Raw genomic sequence first — 19,730 nt, 5'->3', positions numbered from 1 at the left:
CATTGAATGATTTCATTAATTCACTCTGACCATTGTGCATGGCAGTTCTGCACTTATGTCTTTTTCATTCCACAAACAGTATTGTTGTAGTATTATTTATGAATACTGAAAAAAGTGAGAGTATAGTATAATCAGGTAAATAATTACATGTAAACATACACCCACTTTCCTAATGGGTTCACTGTTTTAAAAGCAATGGAATTTGAATTCCATTTGAGTAAATAAGGTGACTATCTGTTGTGTGTCGTTATGAGGCAAAAAATAAGAAATAGCTGTTAGCTTTTGCTTGCTCACCACAACAGTGCTTACATCAAGCCACAACATTACCTTTCTAATATGATAAATACTGTAAGAGAAGCTACAATGCACACCCACACACAGATGTAAGCCAGAGGCTGGGCTCTCAGAGGAATTAGGATATGCAGCTACTGTCTGAGGTATGAGGGAGAAGGATCCACAGGAGACAGAGGGGAATGGGATGGATTAAACAGAGAGGAGAGGGCTGGCTGTATACTGTGGAAACTCTGAGCAACAGCGGGTGTTTCCTTTATCTCTCGAACCTGAAAGCTGCATGTACACAGGATTTATGGAAGCCATGGCATAGCCAGGAAAAGGTCAAACTGCTGAACCTTCAGGTTGATAATAGATGTAAAAAAAAAAAAGCTTGTTGCATACACCTAACTTCCACTACTTCAGAGTATTACAAGTCCTGCAATGCAGTCTCCTTTTAGGAACGGCATCAAGTTTTTGCTTATTTGTATAATTAAAAAGTAAAAGTTCACCTGATTTTTTTCAAAATACCCAATTTTATAGGTGCCACGTTTCGTTTTTTATTTTTTTTAAAAGCTCTTTGCCATTGGTGCAGTCTGGCATAGATAGTGCCAGTGTTTGTCATCAGCACTGGCATTAGATGGATAAAGGATGACAGTCCTTTTATATTACCTAAAGTTTCAATGCCATCTGAGACCATTTCATTTAGTTTTGGGGTTAGGAATTAAAGCAGCTAGACATCAATTAGAAATGTAATGGTTAGATACCCAGTCTCCCCCGTCGACCTGTCCGAGTTTGACAGAAGTTTGACACTGAACCCCACGCTAACCGTCATGTGCTCTTCTGTGTGTGGTTGTATATGTGTACCATTTGTGTTTATGCTGTGGATGGTAGACAGGAGCAAGATGCAGAAATAGGTGGAGAAAGTTTAAACCACCTCTTCCCTTGATCCGCTTGGTGAATGTGAGATAAAGAACGTGATTAGAGAACTAACAAGGACCCAAGATGAATATAAAGAATACAGTATTATGTGTTTCTGAAAGACATACCAGAAGGAGCAAAAACCAGGCTCCAATGCCTCTCTACCCAGATGGAAACTTGTTTGTCAGACAATCTTGGGGACGACCGGAACTTCGAAGGAGCAGCAATCTCTCTGGCGGATGACTGGATGTCCAGTTTATTTGTATAGCACATTTCATGTACAAAACAAATCAAAGTGCTTTACATAAAATAAAAGCAGAGTGGAAGAAGCATTAAAAATACACAAAAGAATATAAAGAGAAACAAATAAAATAATTTAAATGAATTAAAAACAAGCAACAGTCCAGATAAATGCAAAGATATCGTGCAGATTTCATGCATAGACACATGAGAAAATAAATGTTTTTAACCTGGATTTAAAAATGTCTCCATTTGGTGAAATCTCCACTGGCAGTTTGTTCTACTTGTTTGCAGCATAACTAAATAACTAAGCAGCATAGCTAAATGCTGCTTCTTAAATGCAGCAGCATCAGAGCCAGAGACTCAAAGAAAGTGAACAAAGTGATACAGAAGGCTGGCTCTGTGCTGCTCTGGAGCCCCTGGAGCTGATTGTTAAAAGAACAATGCTGCACAATGACTAAACATCTTGAACAACAGCGCACATCCTCTACATAACACAGTGATGCAACAAACATTAAAGATCATTCCTGCCCAAAGCATAATTCTACACAGTTATTTTTTTTTTTTTTTACAATAACCGTGACTTATAACCTCTTTAGGATTGATAAATGATCATTTCATTCCAAACAACTCAATTAACATCTCCATGACATCACTGTAGCACTGATGTTGATTTGTTATCATTGGAGTTTAATCCTGATTGCAATTAATAAGCATCTAATTGAACCCAGAGGAATCATGAGGAGATCCTTTCTTTATCCAGACGTTAGCCTTTCCATCACTTAGGTAAAGGTTAATCTTTGTCTCATCAGTCCATAAAACTTGTCCCAGAATTTTTGAGGCTCGTCTCTGCAGTCTTTGGCAAATTCTGGCCTGGCCTTGCTTTTCTTCTTGCTCATGATTGGTTTGCACCTTCTGGTGTAGCCTCTGCAAACTCTTCTGTAAACAGTAGATTGTGATACCTTCAGTCCTGCCCTCTAGAGGTTGTTGCTGATGTCACAGTTGTTTAAGGTTCTTCCATAACAGCTGTCACAATGTTTCTGTCATCAGCTGCTGAGCTTTTCCTTGGTCTACCCGTTGGACGTCTGTTAATCAGCACACCAGTGCTTTCCTTCTTCCTCGGGACATTCCAAATGGTTGTACTGGCTATGGCCAGTGTTTGTGCAATGGCTCTGATTGATTTTCCATCTTCTCTCAGCTTCACAATTGCTTGCTTTTCACCCACCGACAGCTCTCTGGTTTTCATGTTGGTTACACCTCTAAGTGTAAATGCAGTCTGCACAGACCAAGCCCAAATCTGAGACTGAGCTTAGACATTCAGCACTATCTGTTGCATGTATGAAGAATCAATGTAATAGGATCAGTCACATGTTCCAATACTTTTGCTTACATGATAAATGGGTAGGTTCAAACAAAAGGTACTATCTTCTAAGTTGTGTATTAGATCCAGATGTAAATACCTGGAAATAAAAGCTGAAATGTTCATCTCCAGAAAAACGCGGGCTAAAATCCTTGATCTTGCAGGCTAAAATCCTGGATTTTGCGATTGAATATGCGGGATTTTTTAATTATTTTATGCCGTGAAATTGCGAGAAGTTGCCGAAAACTTGCGAATTATGCAAAAAGTTGTGAATTATGCAAAGTTGCAAAATATGCTGCTACTGAATGAAAAAGAGTCATTTTAAAGACCTCCTATGAGAAACAAGCATACTGGAACCAAGTTACTTCACAGAAGGTTTTTTTATTTTAACAACTTGAGCAGTTTCACAATACATACACACGCACGCGCGCACACACACACACACACACACTTCTCGGTTTCATTTATTCTTTATTTGGCCAATTTCAAGCCTCGGTGAACGTCAGCTGTCTGGCTTTGGCTTTCCTTTCCGCAGCTGCAGAAAGCATTTTCAAATGTTTCGCGCTGGTAAAGTGGCACGTCGCCGACGATTTTCTTTTATGCTCCAACACACAGTTGCACGGGATGCACAATAGTTCCCCCCCGCTTTCGTGCAAGACATCAGGGTACTGGTTTGCCCGGTCTTTGGCAGTAATGTGCGTCGGTAGGTGAGATCGATTAGCTTTTTTCATTTTGTCTCTGGTTAATTTTCAACATTTTTTTCTCTTCCCAACTTTATGCAGAAAAGTGCGGAGATTGTGAAATCAAGCGAGTCCTGCATATTTCGCATATTTTGCGCGAAAAATGTGATTATTGCGGTGAATATGCAGCTTTTTTGAAAAATATTGACCCCCGCATACAGCGGTATTTTGCTGATTTTGCAATAAAATCAGCGATCGCAAAATCGCGTTTTTCTGGAGGGCCTATCTTATATCCATCTTTTGATGCCAAACCCAAATGTTTTCAGTCTACAGCAAAAATAAAGGAATTGGCCTCCCTGTTCCAATACTTTTGTGTATCATGTATGCAGAAATTGACCTGGATGTAAAGCACTGATAGCATCAAATACAATGATGTGAAGTTGTCAAAAAGGAAGGGCAGAGCCCCCGCCCCCCGTGGGGATAACTTAGCTGATCAGCTTTTACAAAGACAACTCAGCCCATAACAGTTGTTTTTACCACCAATCATTTTTCTACAAAAAGTAACAATGGATAACATATTTCTCTTTGGACACAGTAGCATAGTATTGAGGATAATGTTCCCTTTTTTTGTCAGAACATTTTGTTTAGTTGTAACAATCAAGTTTTCACTACTTTTCTGTTCAGAGTTTCTTCAGTTGCAAGCTGTATGAGGGTTTTCTGAGATGTCCTGACATGTGACATTAAACATTCATTTAAGGGCCATTTCATATCTTTCAGTTTCTTCCTTTTTAGGCCAGTTTGTGGTGGATTTTACTTTCACAACACATGTTTGATGTTACATCATGTTACTTCAGTATTTAAATATAGAACACAATAATCCTGATGGTAAGTAAGTAAATTTGTTTGGCTGTTAGATTCTCACAGATGAGCAAAAACTCGATTTAGGTAAGCCTCCCATGCAGGTCATTTTACGAAAAATTCTCTAAATGTGACCAGACCAGAGTTGGTCTGAATTTGATTTATTCCTAATAATTTGGAGGGCCTTTTCAATAACCCTAAGCCTTGCCAGTGCCACACTTTTCATTTAAAACAAATACCACCTCCCAAATGTCAGTTAAGACATTCTCCACCTGTCACTGTCTAAGGGAGTTTAAGAGAAAACCGATCAGTCTGTGTTTTTTTTTTGCATTTATTTGAATTATGAAATGCCATGGAGTCAAAGGAGGAGTTGCCACTCGCTGTGCAGTGGGAACATAGCAGGGCAAAAAAGCTTTGAAACATCCCAGCACAACAACAAATGACAAAACTCTTATTCTAACAAAATTCTTATGCCCGTGGTGGTCGGCCTCTGTGGTCATTGGTGGGCTGGCTCCCGGTGTGGACAGATCCCCAAGATACCGTTTCCTCACTTCAGCGTCAAGCCAGATTTTAATGTTGATTTTAATGTTGATTGTTGTTGATATTGATGTTGCTCATGTTGGGGGTGGTGGGGGAGTAGTATGTGTGCAGTGTGGTTATCGGTGTGATGTTATGTGTGAGTTTATGCATGAATTGATTTGATTATTGATTTTATTATGTAAAGCACTTTGTGCTGCTTTTTTAGTATGAAAGGTGCTATATAAATAAAGTTTGAAGTTTGAACAATAAAAGAAAAACATGGCAAAGAATACTTTTCCCTTCTAGGATTAGCAAATTGAACTGAATTCATCTTTGGGCTTTAAGTATGCAATCCTGCACAAGCCGAGAAAATATGATTGTTAAAAAAAGAAGAAAAGAAAAAAGAAGGCTGGCTCTGCGCTGGCTGTCCATCATGCACCTCGAAACACCAAACTCTCCTCCTGTCTCTGGTGGAGGACAGTTGTTGGTGTCCACAATCAACATTTATAATGATGATGTGTTGATAAAACATGATATAATGTTGTAAGAATAATAGTAGAAGGAATTTTACTGTTCACTTTAGCAGTGGACAAGATGTAAATGTTTCCTTGTTGCGCTTCTGTCTCAGGTGATCAATGTTGATGGCAGTGACAGACAGACTCTGCTTGAAGACAAGCTGCCTCATATCTTTGGTTTCACTCTACTGGGGGATTACATCTACTGGACTGACTGGCAGAGACGCAGCATTGAGAGGGTTCACAAAGTCACGGCTGTACGAGAGATCATCATTGATCAGCTGCCAGATTTAATGGGGTTGAAAGCTACTAAAGTGACAGAGATACACGGTAAGCCTGGTTTGCTTTTTCTTGTGATTTCTCAACAGCTGTATGCAAAGCAAAATATCAAAAATAGAAATGTGGAAATATGTCAAATACAGTATGACATATCCCCAAACTGTATCCCTTTGCCCAGGTACAAATGGCTGTGCTGTGCATAATGGTGGATGCAGCCATCTGTGTTTCTGGCGCCTACAGGCTGTCAGCTGTGCCTGTCCCATGGGGATGGAGCTCCTTTCAGACCTCCAGACTTGTGTGGTGCCTGAGGCCTTCCTGCTCTTCACCAACAGGTACGCACCTGTTAATAGGGCTGTCTGAATTATGGAGTTTTTATCATACAAATCACCACCAATTTGTCTCTTTTCATTTCTATTCCACTAATACACTGGTAGCCTTCTATTGAATTAATATTCCACATAAACCTGATAAAGAATAACAGACATTGGAAATCAAAACAATAACAGGAATAAAATAGTTTTGCCTTTTGGGTTCAGTTTTGTCAGTTTCAAGCCAAAGTAAAAAGACAATTCTGATGATTATGTAACCACGATGACAGGCTTACCTGCCAGCTGTTCCATCTTCTTGCTCTCTACTAATAGGGGAACATGCGTTGGATTCATGTTATCTGATGGGTCCTGATGATCGGAGCTCGCCAGCACAGGATGTATTTTAGCTGCATTTTAGTATCTGATGGATTTGGTGTACTATTCAATCCATTTTTTATTTATTTTTTGTTATTATGACATACCACTAATTCGCTATGGACTATGTACACTCAGCTCAAGTCAATATGGTCCAAATTAAGGTGAGGTGCAACTCCCTGTGTGTTGATGTGCACTTTAACATCACCTTTAGTGTAGTTTTTCCTTTGTTATTATCCATGAAACCACAGTAATTATGTGGTGGGCTCAGAATGCGTCACCATTGCAGTATATACCTGATGTTACAAGCTACAAATTTAAAGATTAGAACTCAAAATTCTTGTTTCTGCACAATTCTGTCATGTCAAACTGCAAGTTTGCACTATTTATAGTGCAATCTAAATAGTGCAAGTTTGCACTATTTAGATTCTAATGTATGAAAAAACGCCATTTCCAAAAAAGTCAAGATGCTGAACAAAATGTAAATAAACAGAATGAAATGGTTCATAAATCTCATAAACAACATAACATAGAAAACAAAGAAAACTGGTCAAAGTGGGACATTTTACTATTTCATGACAAATATCAGCTCATCCTGAATCTGATGGCAGCAACACGTCTCATGAAAGCTGGAACAGCTCCATGTTTCCTACTGTGTAGCATCCACTCTTCTTTTAACAACATCTGGAAACATCTGGAACTGAGGAGACCAGCTGCTGGACCTTGGCAGAAGAATGTTGTCCCATTCCTGTCTGATAGAGGATTCCTGGCTCTTCTTTCTTGTATCTTAATGGAACGGCTCCCATCTACTTGAATGCTCTCACAAAGGCTTATGTCACAAATCGGTCACTCCGGTCGTCACAGGATTGTCGTCTAGCAGTGCCTACACCACGCTTAAGACAATCCAGACTCTTTTCATGTGTCGGTCCATGATGGTGGAAGGACCTACCGAGCGCTACCAGAACAGGGGCGTCCCTGAATATCTTCAAGAAACTCTTGAAGACCCAGCTCTTCAGAGAGCATCTCCACTTACCCTGTACTTCCCTCTATGCCTGCACTCTATCTCAACACTGTTATTGATGCAGCATGCTGAATCTCTGTCCAGTCTTACTTCTGAGAGACTCTGCCTCTCTAAGGTGCTCTTTTTTATACACTGCTCAAAAAAATAAAGGGAACACCTAAACAACACAATATAACTCCAAGTCAATCCCACTTCTGTGAAATCAACCTGTCCAGTTAGGAAGCAGCACTGATTGTGAATCAGTTCCACCTGCTGCTGTGCAAATGGAACAGACAACAAGTGGAAATGAGAGGCAGTTAGCAAGACAACCCCTATAAAGGAGTGGTTCTGCAGGTGGTGACCACAGAGCATTTCTCTGTTCTCATCCTTTCTGGCTGATGTTTTGGTCACTTTTGCATTTTGTCAGTGCTCTCACCCCCAGAGGTAGCATGAGGCGGTGTTTACAACCCACAGAAGCTGCTCAGGTAGTGCAGCTCATGGCAAGAAGGTTTGCTGTGTCTCTCAGCACAGTGTGCAGAGCATGGAGGAGATACCAGGAGACAGGCCGGTACACAATAGGTCCATTTCACGAAGCAGGTTTAGTGAAATCTCTGAGTTGATTAACCCTGAAATGATGGAAACTCTGAGTTTTCCGTTTCACAAAGGGAGGTAACTCAACCCCGAGAAAGAGGGGTAACTCTAGCCTGTTTCTCAAAGAGAGGTAACTTAATCTCTCGGTCAGTTACCGGAGTAACAGACTCTCTGAACCTAACCTGGTCGGGACCAGGTTTTATTCAAGAAACCTGGAGTTTCTCTCTGTCTCCGCCCTCTTTCAGCCATTTGATTTCCTCATTCATTCAGTCAGCAGAGCGAGTTCTTCTACTTCTAGAAGTCCATTAGGCACAGTAGGAGGCGACTTTTTTCACCAACATGTCCTTTTGACAACGATCCCGTGGATGAAGGTGCAGCAATATTGTGCAGAGAATTAAATATACGTCAGGAGATGGTTATCAGACCAGTAATAGATGTTTTAGCATTTACAGACAATTATCTTTTTGAGCGGCACCATCAGAATTTTGTTGGGACAAAAGAAAAAAAAGACATAAAAGACAAATAAATATTTGTATGAATAGGCTTAAAAAAGATATATACTGTATAGGCCTATTATATTTTATAAAGGCACTTGTGTCTTGGGGGTGTTGGCTGAGTAGAAGTCTGTGTTAGTATAAATAGGCTTGATTATTTAACTGAACATGATATAGATGAGAAAACATTTATGTGTGTGGAAACAGCATTATGTTGGGGATAAAATAACTGCACGGTCAAATAGCCACTCAATATTTATTTTACAGTGTAAAACATGATCAAAATGAGCCTCCATGCTGAGGTCTCACCTGTTTGAACAATGTTTTTATATTTCATCTTAAGCTGCTGCCAAGTACGCTTCTCCCCCGGTGGGATTGCACCTAAATGAAATAAATGAATGGGCTACCATTCAAGCAGCTTCCCCCTGTAATATTATTGTGATTGCAAAGGCCTACATTTAAACTTACACTTTTGCTGCTGCAGCGGTGTTGCACTTATATCTAAAAACGTGTTGAAACTCGCCATATGAGCGCATTAAGATTTCCAATTCAAGGTTGGTGAAAAACGTAGCCGCTTCTCTTCCCCGTTGCCATGGTGACTCGTGGAATCGGGGCTCCATTGATGCTGGCTTTTGAAAGTTGTGGCGCACGTGCTAAACTCAAGGTGAACCTACTCAGAATTTAAATGATTAAACTCACTCAAATCAGCGTTTCTGGAACCGAAAACTCAGAGTTTTCTATCTCAGAGTAGATCAACTCAGAGATCAAGAATAGACTCAGAGTTTGTTGAACCTGCTTTGTGAAACGGACCCCAGGAGACGTGGAGGGGGCCGTAGGAGGGCAACAACGTGGAACAGGAGAACAACACTGTGGAGAACGTTGTGCTGCCTGCAGCATCCTCCAGCATGACCGGTTTGGCGGTGGGTCAGTAATGCTGTGGGGAGGCATTTCTTTGGAGGGCCGCACAGCCCTCCATGCTAGCCAGAGGTACCATGACTGCCATTAGGTACCGGGATGAGATCCTCAGACCCAGTGTGAGACCATATGCTGGTGCAGTGGGCCCTGGATTCCTTCTGCTGCATGACAATGATCGGCCTCATGTGGCTGAAGTGTGTCAGAAGCTCCTGCATGATGAAGGCATTGATGCTATGGACCGGCCTGCCCGTTCCCCAGACCTGAATGCAATCGAGCACATCTGCGACATCGTGTCTCGTTCCATCCACCAACGTGACTGTCCAGGAGCTGACTGATGCTTTAATCCAGGTCAGGGAGGAGATCCCTCAGGAGAACATCCGCCGCCTCATCAGGAGCATGCCCAGCGTTGTAGGGAGGTCATACAGGCACGTGGAGGCCACACACACTACTGAGCCTCATGTTGACTTGTCTTGAGGAATTTCCACTGAAGTTGGATCAGCCTGTGATGTGATTTTCCACTTTTATTTTGAGTAGGATTCCAAATCCAGACCTCCATGGGATAATAATTCTGATTTACATTGATCTTTTTTGTTATTTTGTTCTCAACACATTCCACTTTGTAATGAATAACACTTTTCAACTGGAATATTTAATTCATTGAGATCTAGGAAGTGTTATTTTAGTGTTCCCTTTATGTTTGAGCAGTGTAGAAATACCGAATCATGTTACTGACCTGTCTCGTCCGATGACCGCTGGGATAGGCTCCAGCTGTTACTGACCTGTTGCTGATTAGTCTGATTACTTGCAACATCTTCCTCCAGCTGTTTCTTTTTAGTAGCACTTACTTTTTCAGCCTTGTGCTGCCCCGTCCCAACTTTATTGATGTTGCTGTCGTCAGATTTAAAATGAGCTCATATTTTTCATCAAATCGTAAAATGTACCCTTTTCACATTTGATGTGTTTTCTGTTTCACTGTGAATAAAATGTTGGAATTGATATTGTACCGAATAATTTCTAATATGATTTTTTTTGATAGTCACAGCATTTGTAAATAAATTTGTAAATTTACGCACATTATTGCGCACCAATGCTTGTCATCGCAGAGGATGGAGAGACTGGGGAGTACTGCACGTCTCCAGTTTTGTCTTTATTTCATTATTTGTTTTCTTGTGTCAGTAATAACTTTTTTGGACTTTGACTTGATCTCAAAATAATTGGAGCTCAGACGCTCAGTTATAACGATGTTGTAACTTACACTCATTATGAAAAACTGAAAATCTGTAATTTTCTCATTTCTTTTTCTTTTTCTTCTCAGGGACAGCATTAGAAGCATTTCTTTAGGTACTAACAGCAATGACGTGGCCATTCCTCTGACAGGAGTAAAAGAGGCCTCTGCACTTGATTTTGATGTCTCTGAACGGAGAATATACTGGACGGACATACAGGCCAAGGTAGGCCGGGCTCCAAAGATACATTTGGATTTGAATTCAGGTTCTGTCAAATGAAGAAAAAAACACAATTATTAAATCTAATTAAATAAAGGATTTTATTTTTTAATTGGTAGGGGAGGCTAGGACTGAGCTCTTTATTTTAAATTTTAGCCTTAAGTGTTTTCACTTTTGTTGTCCCCTTACTCTCTCCCTTTTACCCCTCCCCCTCCCCCTCAGACAATCAGCAGAGCTTACATGAATGGCAGTTCTGTAGAATATGTTATCGAGTTTGGACTGGACTACCCAGAAGGCATGGCAGTTGATTGGATGGGCCGCAACATCTATTGGGCAGATACAGGAACTAACCGCATTGAGGTGGCCCGGTTGGATGGCCAGTACCGACAGGTTCTGGTCTGCAAGGACCTTGATAACCCACGCTCACTGGATAACCCACGTTCTCTAGCACTAGACCCAGCCAATGGGTAAGATCACAACCAGTAGCAACTAAATTCTTGACTACTCTTAAATCTGGCCAGCATGGTCATAAGCAGCATTTCTGACATCTAATATTGCACGTTTGACATAAACAGGTGTCAAAAGATAAACATGTGGGATAACAAGTGTAGCAAACTCCTGGCACGGCAATACCAGAAGAAGTTTTAAAGTGTTCTTACTATTAAATTAAATAAAGCTCTTTGGGGGCACCATTCCTTCGATAAAGGAAAAATAAATCATTAATATCGAAATTAATCTTAATCAGTCTCAAAGTGCAACTTCATGAGTTCTCGCTTGAATTGACCGAAATTACATAAAGAAACATTGAACAACGACTTGTTAAATATATATGAACTATTTATTGAAAGATGTAACCAAAACATGAACCTTTTAGCACAAACAGGAGAAATGCGTTGACTATGTATGGTGGTACAGAGAGCACTTTATGTTTTGGGAAATGGGCATTAGAATAGAATAGAAAAAGGCTTTATTCATCCTTCAGTGGGGGAAATTCAAAATTAGTCAAGTCGCTCAAATTTCTTTTTAAAAATATTAGAAATGTTAGAACAATACTAATAACAATAATGATAAATGAATACATAAATAAATTAATTAATTTGAGAAAAACATCAAAGTCAGCAGTCACTGTTAAAAAGCCTTCTGGCAATTCAACCCTGCTGTCGGATGAAAACTTTGTAAAGTTTATCCAAGATGAGATACGTTTCTTTTTTGCTACTAACTCTTCCCGAGAGACCTCCAGCCTTGTTGTATGGGATACCTTTAAGGCCTACATCAGAGGCCAGATTATTGCCTACTCAGCAAAAATTAAAAAACAGTCCACCTATGAACAGAACAACCTAATTCAGCAAATCAAAGAGGTAGATGTAAAATATGCTCTCAATCAGTGTCCTGAACTGTTCAAAAGGCGTGTTGAATTTAAAACAAGGCTTGACCTATTGACAACGCACTCGGTTGAACGTCTGCTTTTACACAACAAAGCCAAATTTTATGTGCATGGCGACAAATCCGACAAACTATTAGCAAATTTGCTCAAAGGCTCCAGGGCAAGGCAAACTATTTCTAGAATTCGAAAACAAGATGGCAGTATAGTCACAGATCATGGACAAATTAATGATGCATTTAGGGACTTCTATGAGGAGCTTTACAGCTCCCAATCACAAACCAATTCTAACATGACTGATGACTTTCTAGCTAAACTTCACATTCCTGCAGTTTCACTAGAACTTAAGAACAAATTAGATGAACCCATCTCCCAGTCAGAAATCTCCCTAGCAATAGCCTCAATGCAATCTGGCAAATGCCCGGGTCCGGATGGTCTCCCCTCAGAATTCTTCAAACAATTTTCAGAATTGCTCTCTGTGCAGCTCAGCTCTACCCTTACCGATTGTTTTAAACACGGATCCCTCCCTCAGTCATTTTACGAAGCTTGTATCACACTTATTGCAAAAAAGGGCAAAGATCCAGAGGAATGCACTTCATATAGACCTATCTCTCTCCTAAACACAGATGCCAAAATTTTAGCCAAAATTCTTGCCCGTAGACTCGAAACTGTTCTACCATCAGTTATTTCAAAAGACCAAACCGGTTTCATTAAAGGTCGGTATTCATATTTTAATATTAGAAGGCTGCTTAATATTGTTTATTCCAGCGCCACAGATTCGGATGAGTGTGTTGTCTCTTTGGACGCTGAAAAAGCCTTTGACCGGGTTGAGTTTGATTATCTTTTTGCGGTCCTTAGTAGATTTGGCTTTGGAGAAAAATTCATTTCATGGATTAAACTATTATACCAGCAACCGTCCGCCACAGTTCGTACCAATTTTCAGACCTCAAAACCATTTAAATTACAAAGAGGCACCCGTCAGGGCTGTCCTCTTAGCCCCCTGCTTTTTGATCTGGCCATAGAGCCCCTCGCCATTGCACTTAAAACCAGTGAGGAAATATCCGGCATTTGGAGGAATGGCATGGAACATAAGGTGTCGCTTTATGCAGATGACCTTTTACTTTTTATTTCTAAACCATCAACCTCACTGCCTTTTGCTCTAGATATACTTAGCCAATTTGGTCAGGTTTCTGGGTATAAGTTGAACCTTACCAAAAGTGAGCTTTTCCCCATAGGTAATAAAGTTGATATGTCAGATTTAGCTAATTTACCGTTCAGAATTGAAAGACAAATATTCACATACCTGGGTATTACAGTGACAAAAAAACATAAAAACCTCTTCAAAGAGAATCTGATTCAACTGTTGAACCAAGTGAAGGGATCCCTCAAAAAGTGGACGCCCCTTTCCATGTCCCTTGTGGGACGTATCAATTCAATTAAGATGAATATACTACCCAAATTTCTATACCTCTTTCAGGGATTGCCTATTTTTATTCCTAACACTTTTTTTAATGAGCTGGACTCCATTTTTTCATCCTTCATTTGGCAGGGTAAACGCCCAAGGCTTAATAAATTACAACTTCAAAAACCTAAACATCAGGGGGGGTTTGCATTCCCCAACTTCCGGTCTTATTACTGGGCCGCCAACCTTAGATGTGTAGTGTATTGGTATTTCTACCATAACCTGGACGGCTGCCCCGACTGGGTGGATATGGAGCTGCGCAGCGGCAACAATATATCCATCCCGGCAGTGCTCTGTTCCCCACTTTCACTTACTACACTTAACCTTATTTCAAACCCTGTGGTGAAACACTCGCTGAAAATATGAGGCCAATTTAGGAAACACTTTGAACTCCATGATTTTTCCCTCTTAAGTCCAATCGCACTTAACCATTTTTTTAAACCATCTGTTCAGGATGGGGTGTTCCTAGAGTGGCACCGGAGGGGGCTTATTCATTTTAAGGACCTTTTCATAGAGAAGAATTTGGCATCCTTTGAGGAACTTAGCAACAAATATGGTTTACCTAAATCACATTTTTTTAGATATTTGCAAGCCAGAAACTTTATTCGGTCTCACTTTTCAGGCTCAGTTTCCCTATCAGAGTGTACATTGTTGGAAACCATCCTATTATTGAACCCGACTCGTAAAGGGATGGTTTCGTGGCTTTATAATAAAATGCTGACCATGAAGGAGACCTCCTCACATAAACTCAAAACTTCATGGGAAGAAGACCTGCATATGACTATACTGGATGAGACATGGGCCTCTATACTTAAACTGGTGAATACATCATCTCTGTGTGCGCGCCATTGTCTCATTCAGTTTAAAATAGTACATAGAGCCCATCTCTCCAAAAGCAAACTATCTTGTTTCTATCCAGAAATCACCCCATACTGTGACAAATGCAAAACTGCCATAGCCACATTGGTTCATATGTACTGGTCCTGCCCCGCTCTTGGTCAGTTCTGGACAGATGTTTTCCGTACGATGTCCGGGTTGGCCGGAGTTGCCGTAACACCTGGCCCTCTTTTGGCTCTTTTTGGCCTCAGTTATGAGGGGTCGCCTTTACCAGCCTCTAAAAGACAGGCACTGGCATTCTGCTCATTGTTAGCGAGGCGTACAGTTCTGACCAGGTGGAAGGGTGCTGTTCCTCCAACTCACAAGCAGTGGTTATGTGACCTCATGTCCTGTTTGAAATTGGAAAGAATTAGATGCTCTCTTCAACACTCAACTGGTAAATTTGAAAAAATATGGGGGCCCTTTCTTAACTCATTTCAAAATATACAATAATCCTCTAGATCAATGTATTTTATTAAAGTGTGCTCTGTTTCTGTTTGGGATAAGAATGTAGTACGTGGACCTATTGGGCAGTGACCTGGGTGGGCTAAATGGGATTACTTTGTAGGGATTAATTATTTATTTTGTATATTATTTTATGTCTGTGCCAGATAAACACTTTGTATTCATAAACTGTATGCATAAAAGGAAAAAAACTTAATAAAAAGACAGTGATTAAAAAAAAAAAAAAAAAGGCTTCTGGCTGTGGGGACAAAGGACCTCCTGAACCTCTCAGTCCTGCAGCCTCTCACTGCAGCTGCTCCTCTGTCCTGCAGGATGCTGTGGAGAGGATGTTTATTATTCTCCAAAACAGAATACAATTTCCTCCTCATCCGTTGCTCCACCACAGCACTGAGAGGGTCCAGCCTTCTGCCTACAAGAGAACCAGCCTTTTTCACCCGTTTGTCCAGGCGCCTACAGTTTGTGTCTGTAGTGCAACTCCCCCAGCAGACAGCAGCATAGAACAGTGCACTCTCAATGATAGTGTGATAAAACATGCACATCATATCACTGCAGACATTGAAGGACCCGAGCCATCTCAGGAAGAAGAGACCTTCGTATCACTGCGTGCTGTGTAGACCGTGCAGACCGAAGTGCAGACCGAGCAGTCCCCTGCTTCCGAGCAGCAAACACCGTAACAGGCGCGTCTGTCGGCAGGCGGTAGCACGCAGTGATACGAAGGGAGAGAAAATAGACCCAAGCGATTGTGTTTCCTGGAGAACGATTTTGTGATGCAAATGTGATGCAAATGCAAACTCTTTTGAACGCATATTGTTTTGAGAAGCAAATCGCTTTATTTTTTACACCCCAGCCAACTAGCTGGGGTTGTCTGCGACGAACTACCTTCGTCAACGCCAAAACGAGGCCGGAACTCGGCTCATAGTACGCAGTGGGGGTTAAGTCAATGTTCATAAACGATATTGCTAGTATGGGATGTCATACAGCTTCATGTCAAAAGAGGCAAACTATCCCTTTAAGTACTTCCTCCACAGTAAACGGTTGAAAACTGAATCGGTGTGTACCATTCACAGTAACATCAGAACAGGGTTTCATAGGCACAGTATAGGATGGATCACTCAGAAAGCCAGAAGATATAAAATGCTCATTTAAACAGTTCAACATATCAGTTTGGTCGTGAACAGCAACAGAATCCTTCATAATATAGGTTGGTAAGGTATGAGAGACACTACTCACTGAAAGGGATTTCATGACTTTCCAGAACCTCCTTGGGTCATTTAAACTATCAGTGGTAATTGATAGATAAAACTCAGATTTCGCCTTTTTGATTAAAGAAGAGCATTTGTTTCTCAACTGTCTAAAAACAAGCCAGTCAGTGCTCAATCCAGTTGACCTCACTTTAGCTCAGGATATATATATATCAGGGGAAAAGCAAGGATTATCCTGCCCTTTAACTCTATACCTTCTAAAAGAAGCACGTTTATTCACAATTATGTTAAAACCATCTTTAAAAAATGACCAGGCTGACTCAACATCAGCCATCAGCTCAATCGTATTTCATTTGAAATTAAACAAATCTTAATTAAAAACTCTGATAATTAAAATTGTTAAGATTTCTCTTTGTAAACCAAGCGTGGTTTTGTTTTAGGAATCTTAGTATTCCTGACAGCAGCAATTACACAATGATCACTGAGATCATTGCAAAAGACACCAACTGCGAATTTCTATGGAACATTAGTTAAAATTAGATCAATTAAGGTGGCCTTCTCTGGGAATTTAGGATTCAGAGAGTTAATCAACTGTACAAGGTTTAAAGATTCACAAAGACATTTAAAATCATCAGATACGGGATTGAGCCAATCCCTGTTAAAATCACCAGCTAAAATAATCTCACTGTAGTTGAGTCGAGATAGAAAGTCTCTCAAAGACTGCAGCGCAATAGATGTGACCTTGGGAGGCTTATAGCATCCTCCAACAGTTATACCAAGACTCTTAGCAATATCCACTTTGAGAGCTAGGAATTCAAATTGCATGCTGATAGATTCAGAAAGTACCACAGTAACACAAAATGTCGATTTGGTGTAAATAGCAACCCCACCTCCTTTCTTTGTTCTGTCTACACGATAAACATTTTTGAATTGGCTCTATATGAATTAATTGGATTATTTTGAAATTAATTATGATTACAATGAATTGAATTCCAATTGGCTTGAATTGGACTATACTATTTAACCCTCATACCTGATTTAAAACACAACTTAATTTCTGAAAAGGGACATTTTTGTCCCCTTTTAAAATGACCTAAAAACATCATATGTTAATATTTTTTTCTGCTTTTTTTTTTCGTAGATCTTTTATTCCACTTCAGTTCTGATCATAACTACCAAGTTTTCAATTATTTTAAAAAATTTAACCCTTTAAATACTGGTTTATATGATGTAAACGCCAATTTCTGTAAAAAAAAAAACTCACAAACCTTGCTATATTTTCAATATATAGAATGCAAAGTGGAATTGTTGAGGGGGGGATAATTATGGTCTGGGATATGTCAATGATCAGCAACAACACTGATTTCTAGGGATTTTTAATTTTTTTTGCTATGTCTGATTTAAAAAGAAACTCCTTAATTTCTGAAAAGGGACATTTTTGTCCCCTTTTAAAACGACCTAAAAACATCATATATTAATATTTTTTTCCACTTTTTCGAATAATGTTCAAAAAAAATATCCGGGTCACGGCACCAGTTTTGTAGCGTACTTGATTCTGCGTTGTGTCTTGTGGGAATTAACAGCCAGACAACAGCTGATCTGAAGGCACCTTTAATGCTCCTGCATTCAAATAGCAGAAAATAGTAAGCAGAGACAGGCTTTACTCATCGGTGTTCCACAGCGCCTTCTCCCACAGAATCCGAACAGAAAGGAAGAAGCGTGCGACTTGTGTAAAATAACACGTAATAAAATTAAAATAAGTACAATAATTAATAACTAAACCCAAAAATGGGCATAATAATCTTAAGCAGTACATGAATAACAAAAAAAGTAATAATTAAACAAAATAATCCCAGACCAAAAATAATGAAACATCACATACCTGCATTCAAATAGCAGAAAATAGTAAGCAGAGACAGGCTTTACTCATCGGTGTTCCACAGCACCTGTTTAACCATGAACAGTACTATTTTCAGCACGTGGATGTAGCATTTTCATTAGCAATGTTTCATGTAGCATAGATCGGCTAAATATCTGGTAACACAGTTCTATCACTGTTTAACAAAGTTTAAGTGCGCCACAGCACATTATTTTACAAGAACAGTAGTAAAACTATCACTTATTAGGCTTAAAATACACTTATTGAACACAGAAACAAAACTTCATACCTTCTCCCACAGAATCCGAACAGAAAGAACGCGACGGAGAACGTGGGAAAACCTTTCACGGACTGTAATAGTATGATCCATTAATTTAGTTTTCTTGACCCCGAGCTGACACTCAAAACAAAAGTCCATGAACTCAAAATGTTCAACAGTAACGATAATAGTTCACATTTTCGTTCACAGCACATAAAATTTTAATAAAAATAATAATTTTGACACAGGAAGTTACCTGCTGTATTGCAATGGATCAGTCGTCTTTTCAAAATAAAAGCTGCCGGTGCTCATATAATTTCCTACCGGAATAGCTTTTCACTTGACAATCTAGTGTAACAACATCACATTTTACACTTTTTATGTATTCATTATAATGGATGTTTATGGGAGCCGTTTCTGTAATCTGCGATTGCAGAAAAACTAAAAAGCTGATAAAACTGATGTTGTAGCTCATCAATGACATATCCCAGACCTAATATTCCCCCATAGAATATTTCACTTTGCATTGCATATATTGAAAATACAGCAGTTTTTGTGTGTGTTTTTTAACAGAAATTGGTGTTTACCTCATATACACTAGTATTTAAAGGGTTAATTTTTTGAAAATAATTGAAAACTTGGTGGTTATGATCAGAACTGACGTGGAAGAAAAGATTTCTGAAAAAAAAAAGTGGAAAAAAATATTAACAAATGGTATTGTGGGGATCATTTTAGAAGGGGACAAAAATGGCCCTTTTCAGAAATTAAGGATTTTTATTTTAAATCAGGCATAACAAAAAAATTCAAAATCCCTAAAAATCAATGTTGTTACTAATCATTGACATATCCCAGACCCTAATTATCCCTACTCAATAATTCCACTTTGCATTCCATATTTTGAAAATACTGGCACCTAAAGGCTTCAAATTTGGGCTAAAAAGTTCAAATTGGCATCTAAAGGGTTAATTTTTTTTTAAATAATTGAAAACTTGGTAGTTATGATCAGAACTAAAGTGGAATAAAAGATTTATGAAAAAGAAAGTGGAAAAAAAATATTATTATATGATGTTTTTAGGTCGTTTTAAAAGGGGACAAAAATGTCCCTTTTCAGAAATTAAGGAGTCTCTTTTTAAATCAGACATAGCAAAAAAATTAAAAATCCCTAAAAATCAATGTTGTTGCTGATCATTGACATCCCAGACCATAATTATCCCCCTTCAACAATTCCACTTTGCATTCTATGTATTGAAAATATAGCAAGGTTTGTGAGGTTTTTTTTACAGAAATTGGCGTTTACATCATATAAACCAGTATTTAAAGGGTTAATTTTTTGAAAATAATTGAAAACTTGGTAGTTATGATCAGAACTGAAGCGGAAGAAAAGATTTCTGAAAAAAAAAGTGGAAAAAAATTAGGCTGTGACTCGATTAAAATTT

General features: G+C 39.3%; 1 protein-coding gene across 1 annotated transcript in view; it reads left to right on the top strand.

The window, feature by feature from the left end:
• The window catches only part of lrp5 (low density lipoprotein receptor-related protein 5), a 112,354-nt gene that overhangs the window by 56,384 nt on the left and 36,240 nt on the right, over window positions 1-19,730 (top strand). The window contains exons 12-15 of the mRNA XM_075469280.1: window positions 5,477-5,693; window positions 5,821-5,974; window positions 10,641-10,776; window positions 10,993-11,237. Coding sequence (XP_075325395.1) covers window positions 5,477-5,693; window positions 5,821-5,974; window positions 10,641-10,776; window positions 10,993-11,237 — 752 coding nt within the window. The remainder of the gene's footprint in view (window positions 1-5,476; window positions 5,694-5,820; window positions 5,975-10,640; window positions 10,777-10,992; window positions 11,238-19,730) is intronic.

The sequence above is a fragment of the Odontesthes bonariensis genome, chromosome 7, assembly GCF_027942865.1.
Source record: "Odontesthes bonariensis isolate fOdoBon6 chromosome 7, fOdoBon6.hap1, whole genome shotgun sequence".
Lineage (NCBI taxonomy): Eukaryota > Metazoa > Chordata > Actinopteri > Atheriniformes > Atherinopsidae > Odontesthes > Odontesthes bonariensis.
The sequence above is the reverse complement of the archived record's forward strand: the minus strand, read 5'-3'. Positions and strand labels throughout refer to the sequence as shown.